The sequence below is a fragment of the Acanthochromis polyacanthus genome, chromosome 19 (assembly GCF_021347895.1).
Source record: "Acanthochromis polyacanthus isolate Apoly-LR-REF ecotype Palm Island chromosome 19, KAUST_Apoly_ChrSc, whole genome shotgun sequence".
Classification (NCBI taxonomy): Eukaryota; Metazoa; Chordata; class Actinopteri; family Pomacentridae; genus Acanthochromis; species Acanthochromis polyacanthus.
This window is the reverse complement of record NC_067131.1, coordinates 7,624,031-7,640,702: the sequence shown is the minus strand read 5'-3', so window position 1 is coordinate 7,640,702 and position 16,672 is coordinate 7,624,031. Positions and strand designations below refer to the sequence as shown.

Genomic DNA, 16,672 nt, shown 5'->3' with positions numbered 1-16,672 from the left:
GAGAAACGGGGGGGGGTGAAGAAATGAAGTGCAGAAGAAGAAGAGAACAGACGAGAGAGAGAGAAGTCGATTCAGTGGTAACGGGAGACCAGACCAGCCCTCCACCATACTATCATCATCTGCTGCCACCGGTTACCTAGCAACCCCAAGCTGCTGTTTGCAGGTGGCTCCGTCTTGACAACAAGGCTGGGTGGGGGCCGCTGCTGCTGCTGCTGCTGCTGCTGCTGACCGCCAACAGTTACAGCCATTTACTGTGCCACCCTGAGCTCCACTGTGCAGACACATGACCCACATCCACCTCCCTGGTTAATACATGCAGCCGGTTTAACAAGAGCAGGCTGTGTGAGGGTGGTGGGACATGCCAATACGAAGACGAGTGGGTTTATAATACGGTTACATCGCCTCGGCCTTACGATTTGTTTCGAACAGATGGCTCCATTTCCAGGTTGGCGAAACAGCCAAACCCCTCCAACATACCTTTATATGTAGGTGCTGCTTTAAGAAATGTATTATAATCTATAAATTAATAAAGCATCAGTTTTCAGTACATTCTCATTCAGTTGCAACACATCAAAATGTAATCTGTTTTCTACTACATAACATTCAGGTCACGGTCTCTTCATAATAAATCTTCACAGAGTGCCATTTTTTTGGACATTAAAAATGGAAAAAGTCATCGGAAGTCGATTATATCAGCTGTTGTTAATTAAAGCTAATTCTCCAAGTAGCTCGCCTAAAGGCCAAACAAAAACTTGGCTGTTGTCTGGCTAATGTCCTCACTGCAATTTGGCATCTGTGCTCGATCCAAAGAGGAAAAAAAGGAAAGAAAAAGCCGATTGATATCAGCATACATTTACGGGTAAACAGTGATTTTGCACGTCAGCGGGACCAACAGGGAGGTGAGTCTTTTTTATGGGTAGTTTTCAAAATCCTGTTAAAACTTTCAAGAATAATTTAAGCCACAAATTGGGACTTTCTTGGTTTTGGGATAAGCTGTGCAGATGTAAGCAAGCAGGGTCAACTTTAAATTGTTGCACATTCATTAAGAAGAAAACCTCAACCCTGCTTGCGTGTAATAAATGTTCTTACGGAGGCGCAAGTGCGATATGCAAGAAAACACGGACACAACAAGAATGCACTTGTATGGATGTGGCAGCTAATGAATAGGAACCGACACACAACCTTGGCGAGCCGCCAGCAGCTTGACTGAGGGGTAAAGGAGTAGCTTGGCATAATGCACAGATGTGCCGTTAGGGTCAAACAACACTTTGTTTTCCCTCGCTGGAGTTTCCTTCCATTCCATATGGCACTCTGCCAGTCTGTACTTCTGCTTTGCTGGGGCTGAATTACTCATTTACTACTTTCCACACACACAACCTGCCATAAACACACACACACACACACACACACACACACACACACACACAACCCTTCATCTGCCTGTGACAGCACGAGGTCACTGCATGAGTTGTAGTGGGGGTGAGGTGGGTGAGGGAGGGCGGGTATAAGCACCCTTTGTTGGCAGCCTCCTCCTTGCCCTTCCCTCCCGTCACTTCCCCAAAAGTAGCACACAAAGGCCACTTGTCCTGAGCTGCCAGTGCCCCACCCCTGTCACCACCCGGCTGCCCGCCACACCAATCCATCCCCTGCCAAGAAAATGAGCGCACGCCTGTTTTTAAATGGTACCCTCTGTGTGCGCCGGCAGGCCGGGGCCCACACTCCACCGCCGGACAAAAGCGGGTGTCAACAGCATCCACGGGCACAAACCAACGCCGGACCTCCCAATCTCCTCCCTGCCACTTTTTCCTTTCTTTTTTTCTTTCCTTTCCCGCTCTTTTATTCGCCGCCACGACCTGGAGCTACAGAAGCATCGAAACCAAGCAAAGCGCGGCGGCACAACACGGGGCTGGACCTCGAAAATGACAACACCGGACTTCACCGGCCACACAAACACACCCACAACCGCTCCCCCCTCTTTCCCTTCTTATCCACCCACCCACCCACCCTCCCTCCCTCCCTCCCTCCTCACCCACCTACTTCCCTCCCCAAACTCCCACATGCCAGACTTTATTAGACGTCCAGAAAGAAAACAGGAAACATGCTGCTTGCCTGGAAAATGTTGCCTCCACATTCTTCGGGTTTAAAGCATCGCAGTAGATGATTGAGGTGAGGAGAGTGGTAAAAAAAAAGACCCCCCAAAAAAGAAAGTGGAAGACCCTCTATAATAATCCAAGGAGGGTATCCCCCTTCTCCTCTTCCTCTCTTCCTCTTCTCCTCCTCCTCCTCCTCCTTTGCTCCTTTAACCCCCCCTCCCCCCTCCCCGGGAGTTGCTCCTCTCGGTCTGGCCCTCTTGGTGATGAGGGGAAGGGGCTTTTTTTTTCTTTCCGCGATGCGAGTTCTCACTAAGCTCCCGGCTGCATCATCTTTTAGTCCATGCCTTTGAGGGCTGGGAGAAAAGAAGCACCATACACCCTCGGCGTCCTCATGCGCACACACACATGCGCACACAAAACACACACTCAAGAGAGGTTGGTTGGAGGAGGAGGGAGTGTGGGGTGAGAAGAAGCTTTTGTCCTTTCTTTTTTTTTTAATCTCCCAGGAAGAAGAAGAGGGGAAAAAAAAGAGGCTGCGGTCGGGGAACACGATGGCTGGAAAACTCTCTCTGCTGCTTCCTCTGCTGTCAGCTGCTGCGCAACATCTATTCACTGCGCGTCCCTCTCTATGTCTCTCTCCTTTTTAGCTCTTTCCTCCTGCCTTTGTCTTAGCTGATAATAAACCACAAGCGGCGGAGGAAAAAAAAAGATCTTGCCGAAGAAGAAGAAAAAAAAATCTGTCTAAATTAAAAGTGCCAGCTTGAACATGCAGAGCTGAGGCTCTCAGCTCGCACAATTTACTCCCCGGCTGCGTTCACTTCATAGGATCTGCACACATAACACACTCAAGCACAATCCCTCCTCCCTTTTTTCCCTCCTCCTCCTGCTCCTTCTCCCCTTTTTTATGTTTTATTTCTGATCTGGACTCCACAGTGTTTTGAGAACGCCTGCCCCTTTTTTTTTTTTCTCCCCCTCTCTCACTCTTTCTCTCTCTCTCTCACACACACACTCTTTTGCTTCACTCCCAGCCTCACCTCATGATTATTTGGATTCCTCCTCCTGCTGCTTCTTTACCACTTTCATCTAGACCTCCACCACATGCAGAAAACACTCACGCAAACTCACCACCCCACCCTGTCGATTTTTCGGGTTGCAATAGTGACACACACTCGCTCCCCTCCCTCCTTACGCTGAAACACACACATACTGCAAAAACCGCAAGAACAATGCAACATTCAATCCACTCCAGCAATAACATTACAGCTGTAGAGTTGGCTGTTTTTTCGCACCATCAGGGAAGTCATCAGAGCCGAGTGTGTTAAGTTCACAGTTTGGTCCCTGGAGGGAAGGAGGAGGGAGGGGAAGCGGACTGACGGATCGCTCTGCTGAATGACTGCGAGGATGAGCGGCTGAAAACACCCTGTTTAGAATAACAAAGCGCGCCGAGCCTCCCTGCAAACTCCGCAGCGAGGCCGGCGCACACACAAACGCACCCGGACGCATGACAAGCACGACCAATACACAAAAGAGTCCGGCACGGTCACACGCCAGAGCCGATTATCGCTGACAGTAGAGTGGAAAGGTGGAACAGCCAGAGCAGGTTTTGGGGGGGTTTTTTTGCACACAGGGTGGGTGGATGTGTCCATCCTGGTGTGACGCCACTTCAATTTCTTTTTTTTCTGTGCAGAATAATGATGCTTCACATGTGCGTGTTTAGGTGATTATCGGTGCTGTTGTTTCTCAGCAGCGAGAGTCCAACAGGCGGAGACATGGCATGTCATCCGAAGCCACCGTCAGAGCAATGACACATCTGAGGGAGCGTGGCCATCAAAGGCAGCGGCAACACACTTCCTGCCAGCCGGCCGGCCAGACACACACACGCACACACATACACAGCTACGCACACACTCGCTCTTGATGGAGTGTGGGGATACGGCTGCCCCTCTGATCTTTCTCTCTTCAATAACATTAGAGGATGTGCAGGAGAAGGGGGGGCGGCGACTGACAGCAATATGTTAATGTAGAACGTGGCGGATCACAGTTTCCCCCCCGAAAGACGCAGAGCGGTTCTTGTGAGGTTATAGAGACATTTTGAGAATAAGACGAGATGAGGTGCATATCAAAGAACGACGAAGATTTTTGTGAATAACCACAGATGAATGCCAGGTCAGTGGGTCAAAAGGTCAAATATTACTGAGCTTTAGAGTCAAAACTGACGAGTGCTGCTTGGTTCTCAAGTGCTGTTCTCGGGAAGGTTTGTTTGGTTATCATTTGGCCCAAAATTAATTTTCCAAACAACTAAAACTATTAAATCACAGGCAATTAACCGCAATTAGTCAAATAAATGACTGAATTTAGGGTCTTAATTGCTTTTAGGGTGCACAGATAGCAGAGCAGAAGTTGAATTCACTTCTGGAATAGGAATAAAATGAAATCCGTCTGTACAAAAAATAACACATTAGATTGAAACATAAAATGTGGTTACCTGATCAAACCCTAGCTCATCAACAGCCTATCGTATCCCCTGATACTGAAGCCCCTTCATCATCTATTGCCCTCTTGAGTTGGTTGCTTCTGTGCAGGCCATCCAAGGTGTACTACTCCACCGTCACCTAGGCCTCTTGTAGCACCCATCTACTCCAGGAGACCTCCCCTGGTAGAGATCGGTGGCTGACCTTGCAAGACGGGCTTTGCAATCTAACGCTCATGACCTTGCACAGGGTGCGGGCAGAAGCCCAGGCCAGTCATCTGGAACCTTAATCTCAGTGCAATACAAGAGATTCACCCTGGTCGCCCTCCACGTGCCACGGAGGTTTACTTGCCGTCTTAATTTAAAGATCGCATATTGTCCTCCCTTTTCAGCAAACTAATCTCACGTGTCTCCACAGTGTGTCTTTAAATTTTCAGCCCAAAATACTGCAAAGATGGTTCATTTCACCACCACTGCATAACCCCAGGTTTGTTATAAAAAGGCTATTTTGCCCCAAATCAATGAGCTGCTGCTGTTTTCTCTCCCCTTCAGGAAGAAAACTCTGTCTGCATCTGTGATTGACAGTGCAGAGCCGTTTGAGCTGGACAGCCGTTGGTTAGGTGTGAGGGAGCACCTGAGTGGAATTGTTATTGGCTCGTAAAGTTGGAAGACTATCTTATATCTTATATCTATCTTATAACAATGTATATAAGAAAAGTTTTCTATCCTTAGATGTGTATATTTTTACTATTTTACCATTTCTTACTATCTTTATTATCTTGTACTTGCACCTTTCGTGACATTTTGCACCCCTCTGTTTGGTCCTAAGAGCTCTGTAACGGTACATTTCTCCTTTGTGAGATCAATAAAGTCTATCTTATCTTATCTTATTTTCCATATGGGAGCTTTACCATAGATCAAGGTGGGATCATACCTTCAACCGTATTTGTATTCATCTAGATATATGTGTATATTTTTTTCATTGGGTTTAGATTACAGATACTACCAGTGCACCTTGATAAATTTGGCTAAAGTGGTGAAATTCAAAGTGAGTTGAGTAAATTCAAATTAAACTATCTTTTTCCCACGTCTTTATAAAAAATACAATGTCATTATAAAATACAAATAATTATCGATATCAACTGAAGTGAAACATTTTACTGGAAAGAATCATTCTGCTATTTTTCAGTTAACCAGGAACTTTCATTTTTCCGAGTCAGTCCATACACCGACTTTCGTACAATGCCATGCAAAGCTGGCAGCAGGTTCTGTAAACCAAACGGACAGCTGTGGGTATTACATAACCGATGATTCAGTGTTCTTAACTTTTGAGATAGCCTAAAGGTAAGAGCTGCCAAGAAAGAAACTGTCCTTCTTAAGGTAGGAAAGCTTATTTGTGGAGCTTGAAGCTTGATTTTAAAAAAAATATATCTTAGACTTTTAGAGAAGGTCCTCATTTTGGGCATCAATGCATAAACTTGGCAAAGTTGCAAGATAAAACAAGATATTATATTATTTTAGGGATTGGTTAAATGTGTGTTCTTGTGATTGTATTGTAGCAAATTCACAGAGGAACCATTTACTTCTTTCTCCCTTTCTACAAGTCTAGAAAAATGAGGGTACGTGCAGCCACAGGCCCGGTGCTAACAAACAGCTAGATGATCCTGAGTCCAGCCGCTGACGGTCATGTCAGTACATGTTCAGAGGGGGCAAGTTAACACTAATGGGAACAGATTGGCACAGCAGGCCCCCCCTACAAACACACATACTTCCTCTTTTAGATGAAGGGCAGCCAGATTTGGGTCTGAACCGGTACTGGCTCTACATCTGTTTCGCTCCTCGACCTCCACAATGCATGACCGCCGCCACACCTTTGAGCAAAAGCAGTGATGCCGAGACGGTTATTACGACAAAATGTCTTGTGCAAACCAGAGCAGAGTTTAGAAAAGCAGAGTTTTTTGTTTTTGTTCCCCAAAATCTGCAAATGTAACAGTGTCCATTTGGAAAATTGAGCAAAAATATAGCACTGAATTTAAAAATATTCAGTGCTATCGAAATCTGAAAGTCAGAATTTAAAAACTCCAGTTTAATACCAATTGCTTGTGATTCTTTGGTTACTATATCCTACTCATTTTTCTTTCTTCCCTCTTCTTTTCTTACATTTTTCTATTCACTTTCTATAACACATGGATATTCTTAGCACACAGTGTATAAATGATATCCACTTTTTTGGGGGAGGGTGCTTTGGCATGCAAAAAAATTTACAAATCCTTGGGTAAAAATCCTTAAAAGTGACAATAAGAATCTGTTTTTAAGAAAAAATAAAAATCTGGAAAGACTAAAAACGACCATCTATAGATACAGCCGGAAATATTGTGCTGGTTTTCCTTAGATGCAGTTTCCTTTTTCAAACATAATAATACATTTTTCACTTCAAAGCCAGAGTTGAGGCATTCGAGTTCAGAGCCCGCTCGCCCATCTCCCTCCTGCTGCATGGATTTCTTTAAGCGCTGACCTTTAGCATAGTGAGACATCAAGCGCAAGCGGTCACGCTCTGGAAGCCCCAACAAATGGCCCGAGCCTCCTTACAGTTTGTGTGGATTTACCATTGAGAAGGGAACCCTCTCCTTTAACCGGCCTAATTATACTGTATGCGCCCTTTTCCTGTAAGAGCTGCAACTTGGCTGCTGAGAGGACGTTGGATGTAGAGGCCTGTTAAATCCCCCTAAAGCATTTAAAGGGATTTTAAGAAAGCAAGTGGGACAGCGAGCCAACCTGCTGCTTAGAGACGAGGCTTCAGCTGACCACACTATGACCAGAGGTTCAAGGGTTCGTTTCAGATGCTGGACGTGGGTCAGCGGGGGTTCAGCTCAGCAGCAGTTTTCCCTCTGGAGAATATCCCTGGCAAGCTTTTAGAGTAGAGTTTTTCCTCTCGCTTTGTTTTTCCCCCATCCTGAACCTTATCTCATGGTACATTACTGCCATTTTCATTTAGCTGTAGTAGTGTCAGGAGGATGTGTATTGTTTTATGCTAATGTTGTAGCACATAATAAGAGGAGACAAATATTTTCTCAATTACTTCTATTGGCAGCAAAATATGCATAGTTTTGATTTGATCCAAAGACCACATGATTAGCAGTCTTCACTAATTTCAAATGCAAAGACAGTCACCAGTAATGTACATAAACAACAAGATGTAAGTAAGAAAACATGCTTTTCTTGCAAAATATTATTTGGTATAAAAACTGGCACACGCTCAGAGCATTTTTAAACTTCCTATATTCTATTTTTCATGTTTTATTTGGGCCTCACAAAAACACACTAAGCGCTCTTTGGAGGAAATGGTCAAATGTGAATTCTGAAAAGGTTTGTTTGTGTCAGAAATGCGATCTGACTTCCGTTTGACCCAACTACAAGCCATGCTCTTCAAGTTTAAACTAAAAGCCTCCTGTAGCCAGGTACTCTTTTCATAATGGGTTATGGATGAACAAAATCAACAGTTGCTTGCAGAAAACCAGAGACTGAATCAAGGTCTGACCCTGACTGGCAGCGAAGCACACAGCCTTCTTGATATTTGAGCAGACAGCAGCCTTTCAGGACCTTCTTTTTGTGTTCATTTTCTTCCTCGTGCGCCCCAAACACATGTAACCAATGAGAGAAGAAGTTTAAAAAGTGACGCATCATTTGCTTGAATTTACTGTTTGTGAAAAAAAATGAAACAAGGTGGAGTTAACATTCTCCTAGACTGATTTGAACCAGCTGTAGGTTTGAAAATGTCGTTAAAGGACCCCGATTGTGCACACCTCCAAGTTCATAATTCTATTTTATTTAATATGTTTACATGTTTAAAGGTTAAAAAAAACATGAAATTTGTGCAGCATGTCTTCTCACCATCAATCTGAAAGGCTTTGTTTTAGCTACTGTCTCTTTAAGACCCATCTCCCAAAAAATTCAGTCTCTTCTGAGTGGTCATCTGGCCTGATGAAACTGAATTAACATGGGTTAGGCACCATAACCCCAGATCGATTGAGGAAGTTGCTTATTCTTTAGTTTTTAAACAGGCGTGATGCAAATGTGTTACATGATGATGGAAGTAAGTTAAAGAAGAAAAGTCCGGACTCCGAACGAGGCATTTCATGCAGGTAGGGAGCAGAGATTTCTGTTGGAGAGAATAACTCTTCTTGGTGTTGACTTTTCACCTTGTGACTTTGCAGACGTTATACTTCCCCCAATAACTCTAAAATACGAAAGAAAAGAGAAAACTCCAAAAAGCATAGCATGGGCTCTTTAAATTCTAACTGGCGACAGAGCTGTATAGCCATTTTACACCTCATGCACAGGGAATTAATAATGCAATACAGTCTCAGTAAAAGATTATGTTTGCTCACTCAACAGCTTAAATTAAGAGTGGAGACCTTCGATTCAATCCGCCCGACATATCAAGACAGTTGCTCCTTCTAACAGCCACTGCGCAGCATCGATTTACTGGTAACACCAGTGATCCTCAGTGGACCAGTGGTGCAATTTTTGGTGATGCAAGTCTAATTTCCCCACGGTGAATATTTATTTAGGAGGCCTGGGTTTATCCACTGCAAGGCACCTGCCATGGCAGTAGTAGCCAGGGTAAATAAGCCCCCTAGGCATGTATGTAGACACACACATATACACAAGACCCCCCCAAGCCCCTCACTACCACCACCATCCCCTCAGCAGCGGTCCAGATAACAACCCTGAGTCAACACTGCCTCTCTGCTTTTGTTTTCTCTGCCTCCCCTCCTCTTTTTTTTTCTTTTTCTCCCTCCCACGTTCAACTCCCTGCGGAACTGCAAGGACCGGGGCTGAAAAGATGCAGGGATGAGGGACAGAGATAGTGAAAGAGAAAGACAGAGAGAGAGCGAAAGAGGAGGGCTAAATTACAGCATGGGAATGCAAATGAGTGCATTTTATTTGGGGGGAGCCAAGGAGGGCAGGCAGGCTTTATTTTCCAGGCAAGAACAGCCCCCCTGTGGCCTCTGGATCAGTTGTAGCAACAGCGAAGGGAAGAAAAGCGAACACTGCCTTTTTTTTTTCCTTTTTTTTTTTTTTTTTTTACTTGGGGAGGAATAAAAAAAAGAAATGTAACAAATACAAAAAAAACCACAACTCTCGAAAGGCTGGCGCAGTCATAAAATAAAATGATATTTTGCTATGCTTTCACACCACCACCTCCTCCTCCTCCTCTTCTTCTTCCCACCCCTCCTTCCTGCACCTCCTCCTCCTCCTCCTCCTCCACCCATAGCAAAGACATACTAAAGTTGCTGAAATATGGGCACGCAGCCTGACCAAACACTGCTACCACCACCACCACCACCGTCAACGCCGCCTCCCCCATCTGGAAAAACAGAAAGTGAACAAGAGGGGGGGAAAGGGGGATGAGGATGGAGATGGAGGAAGGAGGGCGAGCCAGCTGCAGGTGGTCTCCAGATGTGGTGGCTCTGGGGACAGGCCACTCTAGCGCTGTTAAGGGGCGACTCAGAGCTCCCCTCCTTTTTCCTTCCATCGCTCCTCCTCCTCTTTCAGTGACAGGAGCCATCTGGCTTGGCAGGGAGAGTCGAGCAGAGAAAGAAAAAAAAAAAGTCCCACCCTCCCAAGTGTGGCCCCTGCGTGCCACTCAGCGGAGTGCACGAGTAAATAAAATGCATGCACAAATACACGCACACAATGCTTCTGCACATCATACCGCCTCCATCCCCACCTCCCCCCAAAAAAGCTGTCACATGGCTATTAACCCATCGAAGTTGCAGTCCAGCTGTGCTCCATTACGATAAATACACCGGGGTCGCGGGGTCTTGTCAACAAGAAGTCAGCCATCAGATACTATGAGGTGTCCACTTACAGCCTTTTAAAGCTCACTTTGCTAAAGAGTTACAGCCATTTTCATCATCATAAACCCCCCCCCCCCCCTTCCTCCTCCCTCCTTCCCCTTCTCGCAACATCTCTAATGCCCCCTGGAAAGAAACTCCCACCCACCTACTCATCCACCTCCCTCCACCTTGGCAGATGATATTTCACACTTCCTCTGGCGACGCAGACCTCTTCCCCGCAGCTTACGATACCCCCTCGAAACCCTACTGTAACTGGAGTTTGCATTCTGGGCGCACAATACGGCACCTGGAACACCTGACACCTTTAGGAGCTCCTGAACAACCACTTCACTTGAGCTAAAGTGCAATTACCTGGAGGTAGCGGGATGTTCTCCAACAAAACAAAATGCAAAAAAAAAAAAAAAAAATCACTTCCTGGAAGACAAACAAGTTGTTTTATTCATAGGAAAATAAAATAGCCTTCTTCTCTCCAATTGTCAGTCATTACGGCTCTGTTAAGAATGGTTTTGGAAAAGGTTAGCCAGTTAAACCCCTGGCTGCTTCCTGTAGGAACATTTGGTCTTTGTACAGCTTTGGGAATACTCTTAAAAGGATTCCTGGGTAATTGTCTGTGCTGCAGTAGAAATCGGGGACGGAGGAAAATGGCCTGTAATGACTGAAAGGAAACGGGGTATAGTAGTAGCATAATAGTGGACGAGAGCGACGCAGGGTCAGTGCCGCGCTGTTCGCTCAGATATTACTGAACAAATAAAACACTCCATGTCCTATTAGCATGTACAACATGCAAAACAGTGGAAGAGGGACTCACCCCTTGAGTGGTTTTTATTTATTATATTTATTTATTATCTTCACATCTGCTCTGGGGCGCAAAGGAGGCTCTTTTAAGTCCCCGACCTTCCAGTGTTCATTAGACATATAAAGATACCAATGCCAGCAAATGGTGGACCCAGAGAATATTATAATGTGACTGAAGATGTTAGAAAATAAAACAGAGCATTGAAGCTTGAAGGATTTCGTCCCCTTATCGCTCACATGTTCTCCACTGTGTTTGTTGGCGACTGAGCTGAATGAATGGCAACCAGTAGCATTGATTTGCAGCGCGGGCCGCAGATCAAACCACAGGACAAAAGACTACGCGAAGGGGGACAATGGAGAAACACAGCGGGCCGCATGGGAAATGAATGACAACCGGTCGATCGGGAACGACCACAACCGACCACAGACGCGCTCGTTTCCTGGAAGAAACAGGCCTCGCAAACAAGAAAGGTTCACGAATCAGGCCCTCCTCCGTAAACGAGGTAACCCGCTGTGGCAGTTCGAGGAAGAAAATTTCTTCCAGGAGAAAAAATATCTACGAGAACATATATTACTCTTCTACCTTTTTTCATTCTTTTTTTCTCTTCTCTTTCTTTTATACTTCATCCTTTCCCCGTCCCTCCACCCCCTCCGCCGTGGAAAAAAGAAAGTAAATATGTGCGCAAGGTAAAGCAATCGGTTAACCTTTGAAATACCCTGGCAATGAGATCTGCCGCTCTTTACTCTTTTCAGTTGTAAAAAAAAAAAAATCGAAGAAGAGAAGAGAGGGAGAGAGAGGAAAAAAACCACAATGTTGGCCACCACTTCAGAGGGGATATTCAATATCCATGAGCTTTTTCATTTCACACTGATGAATAATTCAGGGTGACCTGCCCACCACTGAGTGAGAGAGAAAAGAGGGGGAGGGACACAAAAAATAAAAAAAAAAGAAGAAGAAGAAGGACCGGGGAGGTGTGCAGAGGTAGTTGTCTGTTTTAGTGGATGCAGCTGTTGCAGCACAAAACCGGTCTCCTCCCCAGCTGCTGCCTGGAGAGGAAGAGGAATAATATACGGCAGAATTTGGCGACAGATAATTGGGTAGATTATATCAAAGCGCTGCCATTCTTACGGCGCGAGCGGTGAACACACATCGCTGTAAACAAAACTGCGACGGGATGAGGAGACTCGTAGAATAAACATGACAATGCAATCTCCAGAAATAGCCGAATGATTCTCCTCACCGATCATAACAAGCCATCAGATGAGGACCCACACACAGTCTCTGTCATTAGACGTTACCTTAGAGCTAGTGAAGGCCCAATGTCACAATCACTCGTCAATAACGATCATAAAAAAGTGATAGGGAATTTGTTGAACATGGCGAAGAAATAAGCATACCAAAACTCTTTCACAGATTCATTAAGCGACACATATAGGGCCTAAAACCTAAAGCTTACGGCCCACTTTCAGCCCACGGATAACACTCCTGACCCTGCGCATAGGTCAGGTGCTACCACTACACACACACACACACACACACACACACACACACACACACACACACACACACACACACACACACACACACACACACACACACACACACACACACTCAAACACACACACACACACACACACACTCAAACACTCAAGCTGTCACAAGCAGGGGGAGACCAGCTGTTCCTCATTCGCTCGAAGGCTCCATTCCCTCCTCGGGTTGGCTGGCTTCGCAGAAACCATTAATCCCTCTGTGAACGCAACCGATGGTTTGGAAAGATCAACCATGAGAAAACAGCGAGGGAGGGGCAGCGAGCAAGAAGTGGTGGTGGTGGTGGTGGTGGTGGTGGTGGCGGTGGTGGGGTAAGAGAAAGGGGGGAATTTGGGGGAGCTGGAGAACACTTTTTTCTTGTTTTTTTTTTTTTTTTTTTGTTCTGAGAAAAAACTACTGCAGTGGAAAAATAGATTTTCCTAGCCATATTTCCCCAGGGACACAAACAATACAGAGGCTGAGTGGAGATGGAGCAGCAGATAGTTCATGTAACATTTACCAGGTTCACAGGAAACTGGAGACACATGACAGAAGGACTGTACGCAGATAGGACTTTGAGAGTGTAGCTGTGAACGGAGCAATCTTTATTGTGAGAGTATAGAGCACAGTATAGTGAAGTTACTCACTGATCATATATTTTACTGGCTACGCTGAAGGCAAAACTACAATGTCAAGTGTTCAAATATTAAGTATGATGACTTTATTAAAGTTTTGGTTGGTTTCTGTGATTTTTTTTGTTGCAAAATTGGCAGGTAATGCACATTAATGCTTAGTTTGCTTGCTGAGCAGAGACAAAATAATGCAAAAAGTGATTTTTTTTAAATCATCCAGTTACTTTATTTCACTTGATAAATTGTATTTCTTCTTCTTTTTCTATTTTTCCTTGGAATTCCTCCATCTCTAATGCTTTGGCAATATTGTCAACCTGACACTCGTGCCAACAAAGCATATTGCATTGTGAGAAAATTGTGATATTCTATAACTGTAATGTACATACAGTGCGGTACAGTGTTAATAGAAGAATTCGACTGAGCTTTCCTTTAATAACCCCTGACCGGTGCCATGTGAGCCGAAACCTCTCGTCTGTCTCCGCTCATTCATATCAGTGGGATTAGCGAGGATGACACCGACTCCCGCTGACACGTGACGCCGGTATAGTAGCATCCACACGTATACACACACATCCATGCTGACACTCATAAATACACACATACAGGTGGATGGTAGGCTTTCCCTCACTCTAATTCTGTGTCTATTCCTGGACATAAGTCATTAGCCCTTCGCCTTTCCCATTATAGCATCAATAACAACCACAGAGGATATGGTTAATATGCAGAGCAGACAGGAAGTATTAGGACAGGGTGTTCTGTTGTGTTGCAGTGACTATGATCTACAAGTCTGCACCTTCATCTTGTATATAAGACTGTATAAATACATATAAGACTTGTATATCATATTATATATAAAGATTATTTATAAGACTGTTGCACCACTTACATAAAAAGTGTATTTGAACTGCATTTACAGTAAAATACGACTAAATCTCACTTCTTTTCTGCTTTGGTGATATCACTTTACATTGGTGGATTCCATCAACTTGAAGTTACATTTCTGAAAAAGTGCAGAAATATTAGGTTTACCCCTATTTTAGCATCGTGCATCTGACATCCACGTTTCTTTCAGCTGCAACTCAACTGCGTAAGTACAAAATGACAAAAATCGTGTTACATTTGGGTAAATTGAACACTTGAGTTTGAAAAAACTGGAAACTTAAGCAGATTTTCCTCAAAATTAAGCTGCATCAACGCTCATTTGAGAGGAATCTAATAATTTAAGCACATCTAACTTAAACCAGTGGCAATAATATTACTTGGTAACTTCATTTAGACAAACCAATTTCAATTTACCATTTGAAGCAATTCATTTAACTTGCCTCTTTTTAAGTGCAAGTGAAGTTTTCTGTTTTAAGAGACCCTGCAGCTATCTTGCTTGTGAATCACATGACCACTTACACTGGGGTCAAGTGCTGACTCATGAGGTCAGATATTGGAGTCATTCCCCGTAAAAAGTATCGATTAACCTCTTTGTGTGTTCAGGACCATGGTCCTGCTGCAAAAATTTTTTTGTCAGGGTGGAAAAAAGCAGAAAAAGAAAGTTGAAGTCATTGTTTAACTTGCTGAGATAAAGCTAACATTATCATATTACTGACTGCACTATATATATGTACAGTAAATAGTGCAAGTCAAAGGAAGAAAGAGACAAATAGAGGAAACTTGAGGTCTTGTTCACATGTCCTGCTGTCAGATCTGTCACATCCAGCCAAGCACAGATGAAAACGGACACTTCCTGCTGTTGAAAAAGGGACATCTGCGGTGTATGTGTGGCGAGATAGTGGGTGGCAGAAGCAACTGTGCATTGTTCATCATCCACAAACGCACACACACGTCCATATATCACAGGACGCAAATTAAAGCACTTTGCAGAGTGGCTGCACAGGGAAGAAACACTGTAAAGCGCACACACACACACACACACACACACACACACACACACACACACTGCTGCTTTGTCCAGAAAAGGCCACACCGACACTCTGGGAATGTTTTCTTTCTGACTAGCTGGTGGAAAAACAGGCACTGAAATCAATGTCAGACACCTGAACAAAGCAGTTTAGCCAAGGACAGCTGAGAGCACATTAGGCATGCATCCTCGTGAATGTCCTTCCAAACGCAGGCAGGGAAATTAAAATCCCATTCAGACCCTCACGGGAACCATACACTGGAAGGTTACATAACTGTCAGCACAACAGTGATGGCTTCCCCTCAAAAAGAAAGAGGGGAGGGGGGAAAAAAGTGACCATGTTTTGACTAGGAAGCGGCAGAAACAATGTAGACAGTGTCACCGAGAGAGCAGACGTAATACAGGTGAACACGTCAACTGACACCTCCCATATGGCTTTGAGGAGCTTGTTGCCAAGTTCTGTTCTCACTCCTTCCCGTAAGCTCTGCCCCTTAAACGCACCACCACCGCCGCCATCCCCACACCGCCTCCTAATTCTCCGTCCCAGAAAAGTACAGCTGAAGATGTTCTGTGGATTATCCCCACAAGGAAACCACGTGCAAGCGTCCACCTTGCTTAATCTACAGAGCACGCACACACAACGCAGGCTACTGGCCAATCACGTCTCTAGCTATAATCAGGGTGGCTACTCGGCCTCACGTGACATCCAAGTTAGGGTTTTACCCACCTGTGGTGCTCGGTGGGATGCCACTGACAGACACCTCCATGGCCAATGCGAGTGCTGCAAGGCGCTCTCCCTACTTTAGGTGGAAGGGAAGTGTTGCAGCTGAGCTCGACTCCACCGTTTAATGCCATTATTAACACTGCTTACGGCTTTAGCCAACCAAGGCAGCGCCCAGTGGAGAGGAGTATGCAGGAAGGGCCCTCCCACCTGCAGCTTTTTTACATAAATATTTTTTAGGAGCCCGCCGATTTCACTTTTGCACGGATGTTTGTTTTCAAAACTCTGCTCTGAGCATAAATTTGAATTGATGAAAATGTAGACGCCTTGACCGCCATGTGTAAATGTACGCTTTGATGTAAGACGATAGAAAGAGGTGTGGTTTGTATTGGAAGGACTGGCAATTTATTCAGTAGGTGCAAAAGGAGTAGTGTGTCAACTTTTCATCAATATGCATGTTTGAACATAAAACACCATGCATGTAATAGGAGGGGCTCTTCACAGATGTACGAGAGCCTTTGCACAAAAATGAGAAGCAATTTCTTGAGATGTACACTGCTCACAGAGAGAGGGAGAGAGGGAGAGGCGAGTAAACGAAATGTTTTCATTAAGTGCCCTGCAACATCTTATTATTTTCACTCAATTTTCTCCTGCTCCAAA

General features: G+C 44.8%; 1 protein-coding gene across 5 annotated transcripts in view; it reads right to left on the bottom strand.

Moving 5' to 3' along the window:
• ctbp2l (C-terminal binding protein 2, like) overlaps window positions 1-16,672 on the bottom strand; it is a 119,923-nt gene that overhangs the window by 44,177 nt on the left and 59,074 nt on the right. The window contains exon 1 of one of the 5 annotated variants that reach the window (XM_022194192.2): window positions 2,110-2,991. The exons of the other annotated variants lie outside the window; for them this stretch is intronic. Within the exon in view, the coding sequence (XP_022049884.1) occupies window positions 2,110-2,131 (22 nt within the window). The 5' untranslated portion in view covers window positions 2,132-2,991. Of the gene's footprint in view, window positions 1-2,109; window positions 2,992-16,672 lie in introns of those variants that run through there. 5 annotated transcript variants of the gene reach the window in all.